The 22,134-nt window shown below is 40.4% G+C and overlaps 1 protein-coding gene across 2 annotated transcripts; it reads right to left on the reverse strand.

Moving 5' to 3' along the window:
• Positions 1 to 1,161: 1,161 nt before the first annotated feature.
• LOC131239494 (uncharacterized) lies at positions 1,162 to 21,768 on the reverse strand. 2 transcript variants are annotated; one of them, XM_058237221.1, is made up of 13 exons: positions 21,509 to 21,768; positions 20,064 to 20,205; positions 19,679 to 19,815; positions 16,702 to 16,903; positions 16,158 to 16,396; positions 15,353 to 15,464; positions 15,102 to 15,246; positions 5,874 to 6,009; positions 4,935 to 5,117; positions 3,995 to 4,492; positions 3,537 to 3,592; positions 3,212 to 3,414; positions 1,162 to 2,943 (listed from the first exon to the last, which is right to left on the reverse strand). In XM_058237221.1, exons 1-13 carry the CDS (start codon positions 21,707 to 21,709, stop codon positions 1,571 to 1,573), a joined length of 3,627 nt encoding a protein of 1,208 aa, XP_058093204.1. In that variant the 5' UTR covers positions 21,710 to 21,768; the 3' UTR covers positions 1,162 to 1,570. The 2 variants fall into 2 exon arrangements, with proteins under 2 accessions (XP_058093204.1, XP_058093203.1); XM_058237220.1 differs by having other exon boundaries at positions 4,935 to 5,107; positions 5,864 to 6,009.
• Positions 21,769 to 22,134: the final 366 nt, after the last annotated feature.

Here is a 22,134-nt window from a genome sequence, read left to right on the forward strand (position 1 = left end):
ATAAATAAATTTAAAAGAACTATATCAGCCCTGTAATGGCCGTTACGGCCCATTTTTTCCATAATGCGTAATGGTTCTCATTGTTACTGATGGGGCCTCACTTGTACAAAGTGAAAAGCCTCTACTATAGAAACTCTTGGCTGAGAATTGTATGATACCTCATGTTTAAAACCTTGATCATCAGCCTTAATTATAATTGAATTTATCTTTATGTTTTTTCTGGTTTAAAATCGTCCGTCATTTGTCTTGCCAATAACTAAGAAGGCAGAGCTGAATGCCAAAGAATGAAAATGCACAAGTACATAACCATAGTTCTAAAACTTACAGAGGAATCATTTCATTGCTAGTTGTTCCAGAACATCCGTCCTTGACAATTTTCTTAGCCTGTGTTTTGATGTGCTGTCGAATTAAATTGCAAACGTTCAATCTATTCAGGAGGAAATGACAACAACCATTGATATTTCCTAGTTTCGTAATGAGAAAGCAGTTCCCTTATTGCAGTTACATTTCTTTCAAGTGCTACTTAAAAGCATCAAAGTTGCAATTTGGTGCCTGTTTTCAACGTTATCACTTATTCCACTCCATCGGACCAACAGTTGCAATACAATTAGATAATCCAAACACCTCTAAAACTGTTCCTATAATCTCTATAACTCCTATCTTCAAAAGAAGTTGTATCAAATAGGGAATCTTAATTTTATACAACAAAATGCACCAGTTTTATAATATAAGATTTTTAAAAATCTGCAGTGTTTACCACAACCACATTCTTTTTTTTTTTTTTTTCACAACCACATTTACAAAGCATGAAGTGGCCAATGGTCCAGGGATCCATGCCATTGATCTGATGCACCTCATATACCCCAAGCATCTGGGCATGGGGATATCTAACCCATTGATGGGTTGCCTTCACAGAGATAGTTAAGAAATGCAGCAAAGGACCACATTCAGTGGGGTCTAGGATTTCCAGTTGGAGAGATTAGTGTATGATCCATCCATAGTGGGGCCAGCCATATCAATACTCTGGATCACTGAACCATGGGCCCCATATGTGAGGATCATATCATTCCTTCTAATCAGAATCTAATCTACTTTCATCTACCAATCCACCTGTTTTAGTGGCAAGACTGTTATGGTGCTATACCAGTGTCCTGGATCTGATTATTCTCAACCATCAATTTCTGCTCTCTCGAAGTTAACTTATAGTGAATCAAAATACATGTACACCGAACAAACTTCTAGAGAAAGTTAGTGGTTACAACAACCCCAAAATCTCTCCCCAAAAGGCCACATTGATTCCAAACAGCGGATTATCGCACCCTGTTTGTCACTTATAGACAAAGTAGTTATGACAAGCCCAAAATCTCTCACAACAAAGCCATGTTGATTCCAAACAATGGATTATCGCACCCCATTCGTCGCTTTAGTTAGCTCCCGTACAACTCCAATCTGGTTATGTAGTTTCTCATAGTGCTGGCTCACTGCTTGCCTTCATGTTGGTCTTCAAGAGATTGCAATTTAAACCTACCAAAGATCAACTACATGGGTCCACTTGAATTGGGTTCAAGTTTCAGTTCATGTTCCTTGGGAAGTAATCCTCAGAATCATCAGCAGACGATTCATCCGAGCTACACTGCTCTCTTGGTGAATAGCTAGTACTGGGCTGCTTACCACGCCTTCTACCACCTGAGAAACTAGCTTTTGCCATCTCCTGTAACATCTTCAACTCAGCCTTTGACTCTTTCAGTCCCTTGAGTTGCTTCCCTTCTCCAGACCTTGATCTCCTCCTTTGGATTGGCGGAAGCTCACTTTGTGATGATGATCCTACATTAATCTCTACTGCAGCTTGTGCACTAGCAGAAGCTGTCATTGCTTGTTGATCGGTAATTGGGGACGAACGAGGACTGTACATGGGAACCACTGTCGCGGTCATGGCACTTAAAGGGTCGACCCGTGGCCCGCCCATATCTCTTCTTTCCAGTTCTGTTTCTGGACATAGTGGAACCACTGGAGCTAGGCCTGTTTTGGGTTGTGACGATTTGGGCACAAGTCTAGACCAATGTTTTCGAGGAAGGAAAGGAAGGATCAGGCCTTTTGCTACCCATTTCAATCCAAGCTTGAAAGAAGGATTCTGAGATTGTGGTAGTCTCAGCAGGCAATTGATCAGAGCATACCATTCATTCACAAGCTGACAGGCAAAGCTAGTGAAAAGGAGGGCCAGCATCACTCGGCCCATGCTCTTCTCATACTTAAATCCATTCCATCGATTGTTGTAAAAAGAAAGCACGAAGATGGCTGCCTCACATAGAAGAGATGCACCCTCCGTCACCTGCACTCCCGTCCTTATATATGGTTTGAGAAAAAACAGATACAAGAACTGCACTGATGTGATGCCAAGAGCGATGATGCATTGGCTTTGGCCATGTGATTGATCTGTTGATGAGTAGGCCCCAGATATGATACCCAAACCCACCTTTCGGAGAAGATCAAGAATGAGATAGGCCGATCTAGCGCACCCGAGAAGCCTTCCAGACGTGGGTATTTTGGCTTCTCCCTGGCCATCATCTGAGATTATGGCCCGCATTCTTCCAATACCGCTTTGGCCGCTGTTGGTCCACTCTGGAGTGCTGCTTGGATCATTCCTATCGACTGATATGAATACTGGCGGGCCTTTCCGGTCCTCAAACAAGATTCCGAATCTTGGAAGGAAAGATGGTGGCAGGCCTTCCCAATGGAACCATTTTCCTATGGTGGGCTTCCCCGTGAAGAAAAACAACAGCTTGGTGTGCCATGGATCGTTTGCATCAGCCCGCTTTACTTCTTTGTATTGAACAAAACTACCCATGAATATTGCCACTATCAGGAAGAGGCATACTGACAAGAGAAGTGCGGCGGGAACAGCTAGCAGCAAAGAACCAGCGATGATCCCTTCTGTCGTTCCACCTGAGAATCTCATAGTTTAGAACACCCAAATCTTGGCAATGCTCGGAGAACAGATGGGCCCCCTCGTTTATGTTCTATGACCAAAGATCAGTCTGGGAGGTCATCAGGTGGGCCACACACATAATAAGACATCATCCAACAGTCTGCATTTGATTAACCTGTGTGCCCCACCTGATGATCAGAACAGCCTGATTTTCTGTCCATGGCATGACTAGTGGGGTTCACTTGATGAATGGCCAAACATTAGGCGGTGCTAATAGTCTTTTACCTCGAATGACAAATGCGGACGATTGGCACATACAAGGAAGCATGAGAATCAGAAGGAAAAGCTCGAATCTTGGAACTGAGAGTATCCCATGAACTGATGTTCCTGTCCTCCATCTTAGAAAGACTAGCACCAGCAAGTGCATTGTAAGTAAGCCCCCGCTCGCCACTCCAAGCCAGAACATGTTCATCTTGAAGTCCTCCCATCTACACAGCAAGTTTCAGAAAGTGGAAACGACATGATTCCGAACAGATGATTCTCTCAGACCTAGGACAGAACCATCCTCCATAGTAGAAAGAAAAGCATATATGGAGAAAGCAGAGCTTACCCTGTATGATTCTCCATGCTTTTGACAACATTAGCTGCGGACAATGGCTCTCCTCTCTGCGATGAAGTAGTCATACTCAAGTCTTCAGATAGAGCTCCACTATGTCCACTTGTCACACATGTCAATGTGGACAATCGCAAGATCCAAGTCGTTCATTAGGCGGGCTCCATCGTGTGCTTGAAAGTCAGGGCAGTTACTCATCAGGTGGGACGCATCTATGTCAAAAGAGGACACTTGGAATTTTTTCCATCATCCATTTTTTTCCTACATTTTTGGTTATCAGGTCCCACAGCTCATGCACAATCAGGCCCACACGATGAACGCTTTGTAACTCGCTTAGATGTGCCACATTGGCACATGTTGCGAGTAGGCATCACATGTCTCCTTCAAGATAAATGTTCATGTTTTAACTGAGAATTAGGACTGAACAAACCCAATTATCTCAATCGAATGCTTACCAAGAAGTAAATGAAATATTCAGCAGAATCCAGAGGTAGTCCATAAGGGGTGTCTTTCATGCTTACGTTCTTTTGTCTGTGGAGCCCACCAATCTCAGATTTACAAGGATCTGCGTAGGAGGATGTAAGTACCTCAGCTGGCTGTCCTGGACATCTGTAATGCTTCTGAAAGATCGGCAATGTTGTTCCATCGGATGCTGTTGGCATCTGTTGTTTAAACAATGAGGTAATGCAGCTTGAATCTAAGCTAGATGCATATTGCAGTCCTTTTGGATTGCGGGAGAATTCTCCAAACAAGCCTTTGTATCTCATTGACGGTTTAGTGGGACCTTCGTATGAAGGGTAGGTGGGCCAGACATGTGTGTCTTCATGCTTCCAAGGAAGCTTTTCGCGAGGAATAAGCCACCGGAGGCCTTTTATCGTCTCAGAATATTCTATGGGCAGGCTAACTGAAATCCAATCTGAGAAGACAAACACCTGTAAGTGTCCAAACGTTCCCTGCGAGAAAACATGATGAGTGTCCAATCAGAAGCTCAGACAGGATTCATTCACATTTTAGTTCAGATACAGTAAAAACAGCTTAAGGCATCACCATGGATGTCTGGCTTCTGTGCTCACTATAATGGTGGATGAGCCCTGCTAATGGGACTGATAGCTTAGAGGTGGGCCATGTGGGTGTGAAAGAAATGGATGGTCAAAACATGAGGCATTATATGATGCTCAGTCCGAGAGTTTGTACAGAAGAACACTAAGGGTTTTCGATTTGTCCATCCGGTGAATGTGTGGGCCCAACCAGGCACCAGATGATCAAAACTATCCTTTTGAATTGTACAGTGGTCTCTTCCTGATGATCGCATCGGATCTCTCGCAGGTGAGTCATGTTGGGCTGTGTAGAGTGTGGTACTGTTGGAATTTCTCTATGATGAATCTGTAAACTAACCAAAATATTTCTTGAAGGATCTGAGATAGCAATGTTGGTGGCCCCACTAGTTAAACCCCCTATTGCCGCAAGGTTTGCTGAGGAGAGTGCAAGAACAGCAGCTGCTAACGACGTTGCTAATAGTCCGGCCGTCACAAACGAGTGCAATGCAACTGAGATAGCAGGCACTGAATCTACATGCAACTACATGAATCAGAAATTACAAGATCGATTACCAAGCAAAACTCCATATGCAATGCTTTGATGATGATGAAGTCAGTAATTGCGGTTAACTTCAAGAACACATGATCATGTGATGCTCAAACAAATGAAATGTCATCCTCATCTGATCCAACAATCATACAGCCAGGTAATGTATTTGAATAGCCTAAGCTGTTCATTCATTGGGTTCCATCATGGGATGGATGATGGTTTAATATCTCGATATTGGATGATCCTAGCCAATAGATTGGTCAATTACAGATGAAAAATCTTATTCAATGATCCACATTAGTAAGGACTATATCAGATATCAAGATAATCCGATGAGGGAGATTTTCAGCATGTCTTCCATTCATGATTGTATGTTTTCTCATTCTTTAGAAATCAAAATCCCAATTCCAAATATCCAATCTTGATGTCTTAGAAAGAAAGATTCTAAGGGCCTGTTTGAATTTTCGGCTCAGGTGTAATTACCATGTAAATGGGTAATAATTATTTACCTATGTAATTACCACATCTTTCCCAATGCGGATGTGACAAGTTACTTTTCTAACACTTAACTCGAGAAATTTACAACATCGATGTGGGGCCCATCGTGATGTATGTTACTTATCCACACTGCTCATTTGTTATGCCAGCCGAATTTATGGCATGAGCAAAAAAATGAGGCAAATCCAAAGCTCAAGTGGACCATGCTAGAATTAACAGAAGTGAAGAAGGATTCCTACAATGCCTCACTTCCAATTGGTTTGAAGCGGAATTTAGATTTCCAGCGATATCGCTTGCTTTGCCGTCTGGAACAAGAACTGAAACCACACTCTGAGATACATCTGAAACAGTCAATGAGTATAGAGCTCTCGAGAGCTCTTTAAATCTGCAAAACAAAACGATAAAAAAACTAAGAAATTCGAATGTAGTAATCTTGCATATGTTGAAGATAAATGCATTTCGAAACTTCATTCAACTTTTTTTATGTCTTTCTGATTTGATCATAGAGAAATCATCCTTTGGAACTAGTTTTCACTGTATTATGTTGCAGATTGTGATTGTATTGGACACTTGAATGGTCTTACTGATCAATCAAGGCTGTCCATTTTGTCCAACCCACCATGGGCCATTGATGAAAACCCATATTTGTTTCCTAACTATTCAACCAAAGGTCTGACATCCAGATAAGTTCTTGGAATCCAGATAACAGAAAGGGTCCAACCATCAAACAGGAAATATCCATCTAGTAGCTCCCACAATGGATTGCTTATGGCACTCAAGTTCTTGGAAATAGATGTTATAACCATAGTGTGCCGTAACAGCCGTTATGGGGCCATAAATGCCATTACATAAAGGTAATGGTGGCAACCGTTGCGTGTTACGGGTCATAATGGCCTTAATGGCTGTCATGGAAAAATGACCCGTAACGATCGTTACAACCATCGTAATGGCCCGTTACAACCCTGTAAAGGCTGTAACGGCCTTGTAACTGTCCGTTACGAGGCATATACAGGGTTCACACACACACACACACACACACACACACACACACACACACACACAATAAAAAAGAGATTGTAATAGCCATTATAGCTTATATTGTCACGACCCCGATTTCAAGTACCTGGCGTATACTTCGAACCCGAGATCCATGTCATGACTTGTACACTAAGTGTACTTAAACTATTAAATTGCTTACAAAAAACTCATCTACTTAGTAGCTTTACCATAGATCTACGTTCCATTCATACTAAGAATCATCTCATAAACAAGAAATAACCATTTATTTCAAATAACTAATCATAAACATAATTAAGGACCCTCCTATTCGGGGTCTTATGAAATGAAATAAACATATCCAATAACTTGAAAAATTAATTAACAGTCTAAGAAAATCATATATAATAAAATAAAATTATGGCTACTCTAAAACAATAATTTCTTCCTCTGTCAAGTAGGGCCATGTGTTCCTTAAATCTTCCTTCGGCTCGGCACGTATTCCTGTTCTTGAGCCACCGACTCACCCTCATTCACATTTGTACAGTTTTTCCATCAATAAAAAAGATAAGTTGGCCAGGCCTAGTGAGAATTCCCAACATGGTTTTTTACATCAAATTATAATAGAGTGGCCAATAATCATGCACAATATAAATTAAAAAAATAAAATGCAAATTAAATGCAATAATACATCAAGTGGGAATCCGTCCACTTGCTTGAGTTGGAAACCCGTCAACGCACATCTGCCCCTTGGCAGGCTTCTACCATTTGGTAGGCATAGGTAAGGCCCGCATCTACTCCTTGAGTAGGCTTCCACTAGTATAGTGGGCTTCTGGTAACGATTCTACTAGGATATACCATCTAGGGAGGTCCCCCAGGAATCCAGCACGTGTTGTGCATGCAATTGATAGATGCACCATTGACGCAGGGGAAGGATGTGAGGTCGAGCACCATCTTCCTCAAGAGGATAACTATTCCGAATCCACGGAACTTCTCTGGACTCCTCACAGAGACTTCTCGAATCCACGAGGAAAGAAAGCAGAAAATAGAAATAAATTTTAATAAAATTGAAATTAATTAATGAATGAATAAAAATGAGTTCACAACCCTTTAAGTAAGGGTATCAAGCAATGTGAAAGAAATCATAATCAAACTACAACTCAAACTCCTAGAATCCGCGACTTACTATAAATAGTAAACTTACTATTTATAGACGGTCGTGATGTCTACTAGTGCGCAAGGTTTTTGGCCAAAAATAGTAAGTGTCCTATTTGGCTTCACCAAACCATTCTCCTAATTATTCTAAGCTCTTTTCATGTTGGGCGCAACTCCTAAAGCCCGACGGATGAAGAGTTATAATCAAACTAAAACTTACTATTTATAGTAAAAATGAAATTAAAACAGGGAAACGACCGTCGATCAAGGGATTTTTCACAATTTCGGGCTGCGCAACCCGGCATAGCAGGGTTGGTTGGCTAAAGTAGCTCGTTCTACCCCAAAATCATATATTTTACATCAGATAACTCATTTCGGATTGTAAGATACGCCCGATCTAAGGTCTGATGGTCCTAATCACTTCTGTCGTCGACCGGGCCTTTTCTGATCCATCTTGGCCATGAAACTGTCCTCGACCCACTCTACATCAATCCCCTCCACTTCAAAAGAACTCGTCCTCGAGTTCTCATCTTGCGCTGGTTCATGATACTCAGTCAGGTCCGCGACGTTGAAAGTCCGTGAGATTGCCATGTCATCTGGAAGATCAACAACATAAGCGTTGTCATTGATCTTTCGGATGATTGGTACCGGTCTAATCTTTTTATTCTTCAACTTGTTGTACGTTCCGGTTGGAAATCGTTCTTTGCGCAGATGGACCATTACTTGGTCACCCACCTCGAACACTTTTTGTCGCCGATGCTTGTCGGCTTGCTCCTTGTATTTTTTGTTCGAGGCTTGTAGCTTGGTTTGTACTTTCGCATGAATGCCCATGATCTTGTCAGCCATATGTTCCGTTGCAATGCTCATGTCTGGGAGCTTGGGCAGAAGGACCAAGTCTAGTGTGTGGCAAGGTACTCGTCCATAAATAACCTGGAACGGGGATTTTCCTGTCGAGCGGTTCACCATGTTGTTGAATGTAAACTCTGCTTGAGACAAGGCCAAATCCCACTGCTTCGGTTTTTCTCCTGAAATACATCGAAGGAGGTTTCCCAACGTGCGATTCATAACTTCAGTTTGACCGTCAGTCTGTGGGTGGTAGGCGCTGCTGAACTGAAGTCGTGTATCGAATCGAGTCCACAAAGTCCGCCAAAAGTGGCTTATGAACTTCGTGTCACGGTCAGAGGTAATAGTCTTGGGAACCCCGTGTAGCCGCACAATTTCTCTGAAGAATAGATTCGCCACGTGTGTTGCATCGAGAGTCTTCTTGCATGTAATAAAGTGCGCCATCTTGGAGAAACGATCTACTACCACGAACACCGAATCCATACCGCGTTGTGTTCGTGGGAGACCAAGCACGAAGTCCATAGATAAATCCTCCCAAGGGCCGTCAGGCACGGGTAACGGAGTGTAAAGGCCCGTATTATGAGATTGTCCCTTAGAGGTCTGACAAATATAACAACGTTAGACTGCCTTTCCCACATCACGTACCAATTGTGGCCAGTAATACCGTTCTTCCACAAGAGCTCGCGTCTTGTCTCGCCCAAGGTGTCTACTGAGGCCACCTCCATGTAGCTCTTGGATTATCTGTTCCCTTAGTGAACTGTTTGAGATGCACAGTCGATTTCCCTTGAAAAGGAACCCATCTTTCATATGTAAGTCACCGGGGTGACCTTCTTGGCATTTAACCCATGCGTCCTTGAAGTCGTCGTCATCGGCATATATGTCTTTGAGGTGCTTGAACCCGACAACCTCATTGTTCATAGTGACTAACAAAGTTGCATGGCGACTCAGTGCATCAGCTGCTTTGTTCTATTGCCCTGACTTATGTTTTAGTACGAACGTAAATTCCTGCAAAAATGAGATCCATCTAGCATGCACACGGTTAATGTTAGCTTGACTATTAATGAATTTGAGAGCTTGATGGTCCGTGTAAAGTATGAATTCCCTTTGAATTAAATAATGTCGCTAGTGTCGCAGTGCCTGGACCACCGCGTATAACTCGATCTCATATGTAAACCATTTCTTACGTGCATCGCTAAGTTTCTCACTGTAAAAGGCTATCGGCCTACCTTCTTGAGACAAAACTCCCCCAATTCTGACATATGAGGTATCACATTCGACTTCAAATAGTTTGTCGAAGTTGAGAAGTACAAGAACCGGGGTCGTGGATAATCTGCGCTTGATTTTGGCAAAGCTCCTGTCGGCTTCGTTAGTCCACTGAAACTGCCCTTTCTTCATGCAATCTGTTATTGGTGACACAATGGTATTGAAAATTTTCACGAACCGATGATAGAATGTCGTCAGTCCATGAAAACTTCGCACTTCGTGAATATTTGTAGGAATCGGCCATTCTCTGATTGCCTTGACCTTTTCCTCATCCACCCGAATGCCCGTGGATGTGACAACAAAACCCAGAAACAATAAGCTATCAGTCATGGAGCTGCACTTTTTTAAATTGAGGTACAGTTTATTTTTAGTGAGCACTTGAAGGACCTTCTTGAGGTGTTCCATATGGGTGGTTTCATCTTGACTGTATATCAAAATATTATCGAAGTAAACCACAACGAACTGCCCAATGAAAGGTTTCAGAACTTGGTTCATCAATCTCATAAATGTGCTAAGCGCATTCGAAAGATCGAAGGGCATGACCATCCATTCGTATAATCCTTCCTTGGTCTTAAAGGCTGTTTTCCACTCATCACCCGAACGTATTCAAATCTGATGGTAGCCGCTCCTTAGGTCCAATTTAGAGAATATTTTTGCACCCTCTGGCATGTCCAGTATATCGTCCAACTGTGGTATATGAAACCTGTATTTTATGGTAATTTTGTTGATGGCTCGGCTGTCGACACACATGCGCCAACTCCCATCTTTCTTTGGAGTTAATAGAGCTGGTACAGCACATGGACTTATGCTCTCTCGAATAAGACCCTTACGGATAAACTCCTCCACTTGTCCCTGCAGAATCTCGCACTCATTCGGACTCATTCGATAATGGGGACGATTCGATAAACTGGACCCAGGGACAAAGTCGATATGGTGTTGGATATCCTGCATGGGGGGTAACCCATCGGGAAGGTCATCGGGCCAGATTTCTTTGAATTCATGTAGTAGGGGCTTTAGTCTTTCAGGGATGTTGGTAGGCTCGAGTTCTTCCCCTTTTACAATTAATGCATAAGTCTGTCCTATTTCCTTTGATTTTTCCACGAAGTCCCGTATGGTTAAGAGAAAACGGCCCTCCACTTTAGAAGTTTTAGGTGGTCCATCTGGATCCATAGGAGTCAATATGGTCTTCCGACCATCCTTAACGAAGATATATATATTATCTCGCCCTTTATGAGTGGCGTCATGGTCAGATTGCCAGGGCCGATCGAGTAGTATGTGACATGCTTCCATGTTAACCACATCGCATACTACTTCATCCTTATAATGTTTGCCAATTGAAAAAGATATGGTGCACCGTTCAGTTACCTTTGTTTCGCTGACCTTCTTAATCCAACCGATTGTATATGGAGAGGGATGACGCTCCGTTTTCAATTGTAATTTTTCCACCATAACCTTGGAGACGATGTTCTCGCTGCTCCCACTGTTAATGATCACGTAACAAACCTTTCAATTCACTGTACACCTAGTGCGGAAGATGTTATGCCGCTGTGGATGCATTTTTTTTCTTGGCGTATATAATAGTCGCCTCACGATGAGCGACTCACTGTAATCTTGCTGAATCCAACCTGAATCATCTGCCTCGTCCTCGGTGGTATGCTCCTGTTCTTTAATATCTGGATCTTCATAAGCGTTATCAACACTACCATCATTGATGGTGAGGTTTGCCACTTTTCACTGGGGACAAGTATTTGATAGGTGGCCCAGTTGGCCACTACGACAGCAGCTATCAGGTCTTGGCCGAGCATAGGGGTTCAGAATTCTACTTGGACCAGCAGCAGTCGATACGTTCCTTTGGAGTCTAGCTTGCTCGCTTCCCTGATCTCGGTTCTCAAACGTAGGAGGTTGAGTGCGTGCTCCTACGGGTTCCTTCCCCTTAGGCTGTGCAGTTCCCTAGGACAGACTTGCTATAGAGATCCTTGCAGTAGGATAGGTCCGTGTGTTAGGACGTTCAAGTTGCGCTTCTGCCTAAGTAGCCAACTTGATTGCATCATTCATCGTCCAGACGGACTGCATCTGGACCCGATCCTGGATAGCCATACGCAATCCACCATTGAATCGGGCGACTTGCTGCGATTCAGTCTTGACCAAATCGTTACGCGCCGCCAGGCGGTAAAATTCTTCTGCGTATTCTCTCACCGATCGATTACCCTGTCGACAATTTTGGTATTGTTGGAATAATACCTGATCGTAATCACTAGGGAGGAATCAGGCACGTAGTAGCCGCTTCATCCGCTGCCTGGTTCGCACGAGTTGCAGTTGTTCCCACCAAGCTAAAGCTCCTCCTTTCAACTTATAGGCGACAAGCTTGACCTTTTTTACTTCAGGGATGTTCATATAGTCGAAAAATCGCTCAACTTCAGAAAGCCAATCGAGGAAATCCTCAATGTGTAGTTGGCCATTGAAGCTAGGAATATCAACCCTTATCTTGAATTCTTGATCCGTTCGATCTACTCGATCGCCGCCATGTTTGGGGTGTTGGAAGATTATGTCATCGATTTCCTCCTCACTGGAGCCCCCTTCCTCAGGAATGACCCTTGGATGCACTGCCGGTACTATCCTTCGATCAGGGCGCTTAATTGGGGGTGGAGGATTGCCACCGGGAATACGGAGTTGCCTTAGGTTTTCCGCCAAGAGATCCGCTATATGGTCGATGGAAGCCTTCAGCCCTTGCATGGCTTGCTGATTCTCTCGTTGCGCTACTTTGAAAGCTACCGCCGTTAAAGGTAAATTCCCTGGAGCACCGCCCATGGGATTGTTGCCCGACCCGTCGTTAGAAGTCATCAATCCGAGGAGAAACCTCGCTTTGATACCAAACTGACGCAGGGAAAGGACGTGAGGTCGAGCACCGTCTTCCTCAAGAGGATAACTATTCTGAATCCACGAAACTTCTCTGGACTCCTCACAGAGACTTCTCGAATCCACGAGGAAAGAAAGCAGAAAATAGAAATAAATTCTAATAAAGTCGAAATTAATTAATGAATGAATAAAAACGAGTTCACAACCCTTTAAATAGGGGTATCAAGCAATGGGAAAGAAATCATAATCAAACTACAACTCAAACTCCTAGAATCCGCGACTTACTATAAATAGTAAACTTACTATTTATAGACGGTCGTGATGTCTACTAGTGCGCAAGGTTTTCGGCCAAAAATAGTAAGTGTCCCATTTGGCTTCACCAAACCGTTCTCCTAATTATTCTAAGCTCTTTTCATGTTGGGCGCAACTCCTAAAGCCCGACGGATGAAGAGTTATAATCAAACTAAAACTTACTATTTATAGTAAAAACGAAATTAAAACAGGAAAACGACCGTCGATCAAGGGGTTTTTCGTAATTTCGGGCTGCGCAACTCGGCATAGCGGGGTTGGTTGGCTAAAGTAGCTCGTTTTACCCCAAAATCATATATTTTACGTCAGATAACTCATTCTGGATTGCAAGATACGCCCAATCTAAGGTCTGATGGTCCGGATCACTTCTGTCGTCGACAGGGCCTTTTCTGATCCATCTTGGCCATGAAACTGTCCGCGACCCGCTCTACATCAACCATATAATCATGAATCATGTATTGCATAGGTTATTTCGATTATCATATTTAAATCAACATAGTCTAACACCTTAATCAAATCATATCATTATTAATACAGAAATCAGAGTCCCTGAAATTAACTAAGAGTATATGAAAATTAAATCATGGCAATTAAATCATGGTAATTAAATCATATCAATTAAATCATGGTAATTAAATCAGGATAATAATACAATACATCAAACAATCCATCTATTTTAACTTGATGGATGAGAAACACATCGGGATCACTCACCTTGTGTGGTGGAGATGATTCCATGAACCAATGGTTTGAATTGAATTAGGACTTCCTAAAATCACATAAATAAGAATTTTCTTTAAATCTTACGATTACACATAATAAATACAATGTATGATTTATTATTTATTAAGATCAATATTGCCCATCCAATGGTCTGATCTGTATAGAATTTAAGATTTTAATTTATTTTAATATTAAGGAACTAATGAATAGCGATGATTTAATCACACATTTTAAATTATGTCATATAATTCTCTGTGCCAAATTGTATTTTTGCACAGAGAATTATTCTGCCATCTTTTTTTTTTTTCGTTAAGGAAGAAGATTGATGGATATATGACCAGTACAGTCCATTAAGGTATCGAATCGATCTAATTTTTAAAAAATATTATATAATTAATTGTCATTACACCCATGAACGGTATGGATCATACTGGTTTCTGTCCATAAAAAAAATAATCACATTCTACATATTACCCTTAAAGCCCTGCGCATACCTTAAACTCTCACGTTCTATACTTTAACAAGTCATGCGCATACCTTTTTACATGAATTAATTAAATCTACACAATGGATGTTTGATTAATCCAATCCATCCAATGTGTAGATCATGCTAATTACATATTACATAAATAAAATAAGAAAAATAATATAAAATTACTTACCTCAATAAGTGAATTCTAAAGAAATTCGTCCTTCCCACTTTTCCTTCCATATTCTTTTTTTACGAGTTATTCTTTGCTTATTTCAGTTTCAATAGAACTCTTACTCTCTTACGTTTTTTTTTTTTTTTTTAAAGAAGGAAGGTTGGTTAGGGAACTACGAGATACGAGGAACGAGATAAGAGGAAGGATGATGAATGAATCTGTTTCTCACTTAAACTTTAAAACTTAAAATTTAAAATTTAAATTTTATTTAAAAAAAATTACGAGTGTTACATATATTGTAAAGGTAACGGTGGTGGTCATTACAGCCACTGCTGCTATTATGGAATACCTTCATTATCAGGAAATGATTCTTCAAGGACATCACCAATATAGGGATAGTCTTCAATGGTTAGGATCATCTAGTTGGTGTTATTTTGGCATGGTGGGCCATCAAGATCAGGATGACAATAGGTACAATCCAGATTGGTGTTTTGCACTCACCATGTGTCCAATACAATGTGCTTATATACAAAATTTTAGCTGTCCGCTTAAATACAATGTGAATGAAGGTACCACACGTTAGACGGTTATTGCAGCGAATGCATGATGTTGAACAAGAATCATTAATACAAGAGCTCTAATAATGTCGAAAAATCATTGGTTTTCAAGTGTTACTATCTCCACCTGCCTTGCAAGTCTGCCCCCATCAACCTCTATCGCAGACGCATCGAACCCAAAGACCGGCTTTGTAAATTCAACTATCACATTGATGTTGGACTCCTTTGTAACCCTTCGAGAGCCACTGCTTAGCCTTACACTAGGCTTCATAGAATCTACCAAATAAGCCGTCCATCAGTTCGTTCAAATAACTTTAATTCAGGAATATAAATAGCTGATGGCGGTTTAAAGTGGTAAACATGAGAGGACTATAAAACATACCATAGAGGAATATGATTGGTGCGACAGGAGAGACGACAGTTCCCGACCGTCCGATAAGAGAATTCGATTGGAGTTTAATTGTGATGATCTCTGTCCCAGACACATTTTGGAGCTAAACAAGAGCAATGATATAGAAAGACTTGTCATTTTAATGTACTGAGGTTTTTCTGGTATTTGCTGACATGCTTGAGGCTGTGTTTGGATGAACTAAAGAAACAAAATACAATAACCAGCTCAATACATAATTCCTCAATCCATAGGATTCATTATGAAGTAGCACATTTGAATTCCTGTGCAATTCCTTTTTGAGTATAACTTGGAATGAATATGACCACAATCCCAACTTGTTGCAATTCAATTTCGATAGTTCATCCAAACACAGCCTTTAAAAAAATAAATAAATAAATAAATTTGCAATTCATTGTAACCTTAAAAAGCAGCATACTCTTCTTGGATCTGCTCAAGATCTGGTTTTGGAAGTGTTTCAAAAAAAAAAATGCAAGATTGGAAGATCATATCCATCTAATCTTTGGCCTTCCTACAGTTGAATTTGATCCTTTATGTTTTTTTTTTTTTTTTTCTAAACCATCCATTTGTTGGGAAGTGTTTTGGGGAATGGTCTATCCACTGTGGGACCCATAACATTAGTCTGGATCACTCAACCAAAAAGTGAGGATCCAAAGATACTATACATATCCTGCATTGGTGATATTAGAATTCTCCAATAGAAATAGATGTCTGAGCAATGTAAGTGCAGCTCCAAGTTTGATTTAGAAATAAACCAGATATGAAGCTTACTACTTACTTTGAAACCGAATCGCCGGACGCCATGAATTCCACTATGAATAGGTACAAGATTACCCACATTTGCATGCAACACACTAAGGATGTCTTTTGTTGAGTTCACAACAGGATCACTGAATTCCAAGAAAATTTCCAAGTCCTCTGTTTTATTCGTTGCGAAAACAGTCCGTAGCATCTTGCCGATCTCTAGTTCATAGGCTGGAACCAGTGTCCACATATCGGCATGTACCGGTCTTCTATCTGGACCATAAACAAGTGTGCAAAACAGAAAATAAAAAAACTTACGGTGACAAAGTACTTGAAAGATTACAGTGCGTTTGGCCGTTTGGGCATTCCCACTTCCCAATATGACAATTCTCACTTTGAGGAAAACAGAAGCTCAACTAGTAAGGGTCCCATTTTCCATGTGGCCCCAAACACTAAGCGTATCAATCACAACATTGGGAGCCCCACCAAACAGTTTGGCAGTACACCCAAACACACCCAAAATTAGAGTTCAAGAAATAGGTCATGGATTTATGAAAGAAGTTGATCAAGCTCCTTACCAAAACGGACGACTGCGATCGACCTGTTTGTCCTTTTGAATAGATTTCCCGCCTGATCTGCACAAAACTTCTCAGCCATTTTAACTACCACACGGCCGTATATGCTGCTCATGGAGAGATCAACGACCACACTATATTTGATATTGGTTTGAAGCATTTTCAGCGTAGATGCATCTACAGTAGCTGGTCCATTAACCATGACCTACAAAACAAAGACGATTTGTAAACAAAGCACATTGAACTACAATGGTGCTATAGAAACTACAAATCAATTACAAGCGGGAGTTCAAAAGAAAAAATAAAATACAAAAATGATTGTTCAGATGTACATTGAAGTTATTACAGGATTCGCTTTGTTGTATACTTGTATTTGAAAAAGTTCAGGGATGTATCAATTGATTTTTTTTGCAGTGTTTAATAATATTCAGTTTTCCAAATATGACCTATATTTTCAATAATATTAGCGATATTATTAATATCAGCTATATTTTGGGATGAATTCCTCAGAGATACCATCAATAATATCCCTGATACCAGGGGAACATCTGTAAATAGGCAAAGATTGACAGAAAATGGATATATATATATATATATATATACACACACACACACACACACACACACACACAGAAACGCTCACCTGTGAACCAGTTCGTACGTACGAACTTTTTTGAGAACTCATCATATCTGATGAATCTCGCAAATCTGAACGGTCCACATGAAGCAGAACCTCATGAAACCCCTTGGTACGGATTTTTACTTTGATCCGAAACTTTGGTGGGCCATGAAAAATGAAAACAGTTTGTTCCCTTGATTTGAATTTCTCTTTGCTATGGCCTACCAGAATCTAATCTATATATATATATATATATATATATATATATATATATATATATATATATATAAATGAAAAAAATCTTCATTTTTTGAGATTTTTTTTTTTCTTTCAAAATTTGGTTCTTTGGGTGATTTTGATCATTCTTAGTTTTTATTGAATCAAAGTTTGGATTTTGGGAGAAATCTTAACTAAAAATGAAGACGGGTCAGAACTCAAAGGTGATGAAATTCCAAATGTAAGTATGGATTGCAATGCAAATCCATGTGTATGCATGATTTTCATGCATTGACATGGATTTGTGGTGAAAAAATTAATATTTAAGTGAAAAATGGGGAGAAATAGGTGAAACTAAATTATCTATTTTCATATTGAAAAAATATGTGTTTCTCTGTGGAAATTGCATATATTAACGTGTTGGCCAATCTATTGATTGGTACAACTTTTATATATTTATTTTATGCTAAAATTTTCGACAACACATGGTTAGGCTCTTATAAAATAAAAACTTATTATCTATAGTTGTTTTTTAAATATTTTGATTCGTATATGTGTAAACACGTGTCTTTTAACATTTTCTGAAATTTCATTAAAATATTCCACAATTTTCCTAATGTTTCCACAATGTTTCCCCGCATTGTTATAGTTTTCTGAGTACTAGCGATATGCACGTTGCTATATCCCCAGTCATCTATACATGTAATGATATCGATTCTCTAAACATCAATCCCAATTAATTGGGATTGGCGGCTACATGGATCCTGTTCCGCCATTCCACTCTAACAAGGGCAATAATTTTGGTTAGACCATAGGGCATCAAGCCTTCTCCTTGCCTTTTTAGAGCCTTCAACTTGTGCCAACTCACTCCTAACTAGCGCAGTTCTTGGTCTTCATTGCACATGACCATGGAAATTGTGAGAATAGCATGCGTATTCTCTTCATGGGTTTGAATGGAAATTCAAGCCTTGGCTAATCTGATGCAGGGATGAACGTGATGAGGATAACTACTCCGAATCCACAGAGCTTCTCTGGACTCCTCACAGAGACTTCTCGAATCCACGGGTAAAGAAAGCAGAAAATAGAAATAAATTCTAAGAAATTTGAAATTGATTAATTGATGAATAAAAACGAGTTCACAACCCTTTAAATAGGGGTACCAAGCAATGAGAAAGAAAGTAGAATCAAATTACAACTCAAACTCCTAGAATCCGCGACTTACTATAAATAGTAAACTTAACTATTTATAGACGGTCGTGATGTCTACTAGTGCACAAGGTTTTCGGCCAAAAATAGTAAGTGTCCTATTTGGCTTCACCAAACCGTTCTCCTAATTATTCTAAGCTCTTTTCACGTTGGGCGCAACTCCTAAAGCCCGTCGGATGAAGAGTTATAATCAAACTAAAAATTACTATTTATAGTAAAAACGAAATTAAAATAGGGAAACGACCATCGATCCAGGGGTTTTTCGCAATTCCGGGCTGCGCAACCCAGCATTGCTGGGTTGGTTGGCTTTAGTAGCTCGTTCTATCCCAAAATCATATATTTTACATCAGATAACTCATTCCGGATTGCAAGATACACCCGATTTAAGGTTTGATGGTCTGGATCACTTTTGTCGTCGACCGGGCCTTTTCTGATCCATCTTGGCCATGTAACTCTCCACGACCCGCTCTACATCATAATCCCACCTAGGGTTTTCAAATCTACTTTAGTTGGAAATTCCTTTCCCTGACTAAGCCCAAGGTCTCAAATGCACTCCGTCGAAAATTTGAGCCCCAAGCAATGCTTGTGATCTTGGAATGGTCTTTTTTGGAAATTTGGGTCCGTGGCTGACCGCCGAGTCTCAAAATGAACTCTGTTGGAAATTCGGGACCCTAGCTAATGTCATCCGGTTTCTTGAAATGGGATCCATTGGAAATTTGTGTCTCCATTCAAAATTCCTTTTACCCAGAAATTGCAAGAATATCATGTACATTCTCTTCATGGGTTTATATTCCATATAAGCCTGAGTAGGCTTTAAAAGTGTCGAAACAAGAACCATGAGCATGAACTTAGATAATAAATGGTGTATTCTTAAAATGGATATAAATTTCACCCAAACATGAGAATCAAAGCACAAGAAGAAATGGAGAATCGACTTACATCACAGCTGGAAGCATTTTCACACTTGAAACCACCTTGACCAGTGCAAGCCTCACTGAATGCTATCTCGACAGTGACATTTGCAGCATTCGTAAAGCTAGCTTTGCTAATTACAGATGCAGTTGGTGGTATCGTATCTATAAGAAATCAACCGAACATCAAGCTAACATAGTGCATCTTTTAATTAAAACAAGTAAAATCAAAACAAGTATTCGAGTTTAGGCCGTGTTTGGATGTATGAATTGAATTGGGATGAGGCGATAACGGTTACCAACGTTCGCTAATGTTTGTTATGACGTCTTATGTTCCAATTCAATTAGATATTGCATCCAAACACGTCCTTAATGAGTGAAATGTAATGCATGGAAATGAGTGGGTCACTCACCAATGTACCACTTATAAGCTGATGAATTTCTCTCTCCCGCTGAGGTTGTGACGTTGAGAAGAAAACAATGATCGCGATTTTCAGTTAAGTTCTTTAATGTAATAGAACGAATGGGACATGATTTCAAGGGCCGACCGTCAATCTGTTCAAGTTTCATAAGACTTACTTTCCTTTTTTGAAAAAACCCACTGAATTGAATGGTAGATGAAACTTCAAACACTTGCATGATACAAATATTTCAACAGACTTCAGCAATTAAACAGGATTCATATCATAGAGAAAAAGGCCAAAAATCAAAGAGTTAGTTTGTTACAGTTCATGAGGTTTTTTGGGCAATCCCCACCCCATCCATCGCGGGCCACACTTAGATCAATGGGTGAATCACTTGACTGTGGGACCCACATGTAGAAATTGAAAGTATCAGCAAACAGCATCTGGCATTTGAATTCTGTATTCATTCTTCAAATTCAAATTTCTAACTAGTTATCTATGAAGTTCAGAAAGTAGATGAAACCATCAATCATGCAAATAGAGATTAAAAATAAAAAAAATAAAAAAATCCAATATCATATGGAATCGAAATAAGCCAATTATCGACAATGGATCTTGTTTTGCTATAGTCTTGGATTTTAATCTGAAGCTGTTCTGTTTTCTCAGATCGTAATCTGAAAGAGCATGTATCTGCATCATTCTCACAAAAACAATGTCTTTTGAGTACAGATTTGCTAACTTCACATTGCATGGCATGGCCCACCTATATGACATTGCATGAATCAAGATGGTATACTGTGAAAGATCCAAGCTCTACATCAGGTGGGTCCCACTTTGTAGATATCCTGGCTCAAAAACCAGGTTGGCTGAGCCGTCCATCTTGGAGCCCCTGATGGGTGGACCTGCTTGATTGTTGGGCCAGGGCATTTCATGGTGGGACCCACTTGATGGATAGATTTGATATCCACCACATTTTCCAGATTGGCACGTGTGCTAGTGCATAGATGGGCCAGCTTAGGCAAGTGTGTGGGATTAGCAAACCTCCATATCCTAATCATCTGTAATCTAAGTGCTGGCACACATGTCAAATCCTGGCCATTCATCAAGTAATGTGCAATGTAAACATACATTGGGCTAAAAAAAATATTAATCCACTGATCAGGAGGATCATACTTGTATGAGAAATAGGTGTTTAGGAACAAGAATCTAACGGTCCAAATTTAATTTGCATGTGTGCCTTACTTGATGAGTGTCCATTCATGATTTTTGGTACATGTCATGTTCATAGTGAATGCTACCTAGTGAATGGTGCAGATGATCACATGATCGCCAATGAATAGGACACAAGGCCGTGTATGGAAACTGCGGTGCATTCTATCAAAAACCCAACTCAACATACTAAGATCAAAGAAACAGAACATTTAAACACAACCATATCCAAAACAAAGGGTTACCTCACAGTATATAGAACAACCATGATTCCTGCATGGATTTCGACCGTCTGTTCCTTCGACGGTGTACCGGAAAATGGCGGTAGAGAATCTTGTTCGAGGTGCTGGAACTCGATCCAACCGTACAAAAACATCTGATCTACCCAATTGCAGCACACTCATCACCAAACAAACATACAACTGAAGAATCAAGAACAGACCCATCTCAAGTACACCGATCAAATGCACATTCAAGCACTCTAATGAGAGAGAAGGAGAAGAAAAAACATGAGTGGCAATGTCCTATATTTGTTGGGAGACTAATATTCATTAATTTCAAATCACCAACAACAACAACAACAATTGTTGCTGTCAGATACATAACTGCACATTTAAAGACGTTCACATTCCTCATTAACTGCCACTGGCCTGTAGAAGCTTTTGAAACAGCCCCCACGCCCACTCTACAGGTGGCATGCATGTACTCAACTGTTCAAACAGTGGGGACCACTGGATATGGGTCACAACCCAAAATTCTTACCACAATATCATCACAACCGTATGATCTGTTGATGTAGAGTGGGTCAGGGACACTTTCATGTCCAAGATGGACCAGAGAAGGCCCAATCAGAGGCTAAAGTGATCAGGAC

This window comes from Magnolia sinica, chromosome 3 (genome assembly GCF_029962835.1).
Source record: "Magnolia sinica isolate HGM2019 chromosome 3, MsV1, whole genome shotgun sequence".
In the NCBI taxonomy this organism is placed as follows: domain Eukaryota; kingdom Viridiplantae; phylum Streptophyta; class Magnoliopsida; order Magnoliales; family Magnoliaceae; genus Magnolia; species Magnolia sinica.

Coding starts and splice junctions, on each gene's coding strand:
- LOC131239494 (XM_058237221.1), bottom strand. CDS start 21,709: ATGGGTCTGTTCTTGATTCTTCAGTTGTATGTTTGTTTGGTGATGAGT. Junction 4,493..4,934: donor ATCCTTCAAGAAATATTTTG/GTTAGTTTACAG, acceptor GTTTTCTCGCAG/GGAACGTTTGGACACTTACA. Junction 3,415..3,536: donor AGCATGGAGAATCATACAGG/GTAAGCTCTGCT, acceptor CTTGCTGTGTAG/ATGGGAGGACTTCAAGATGA.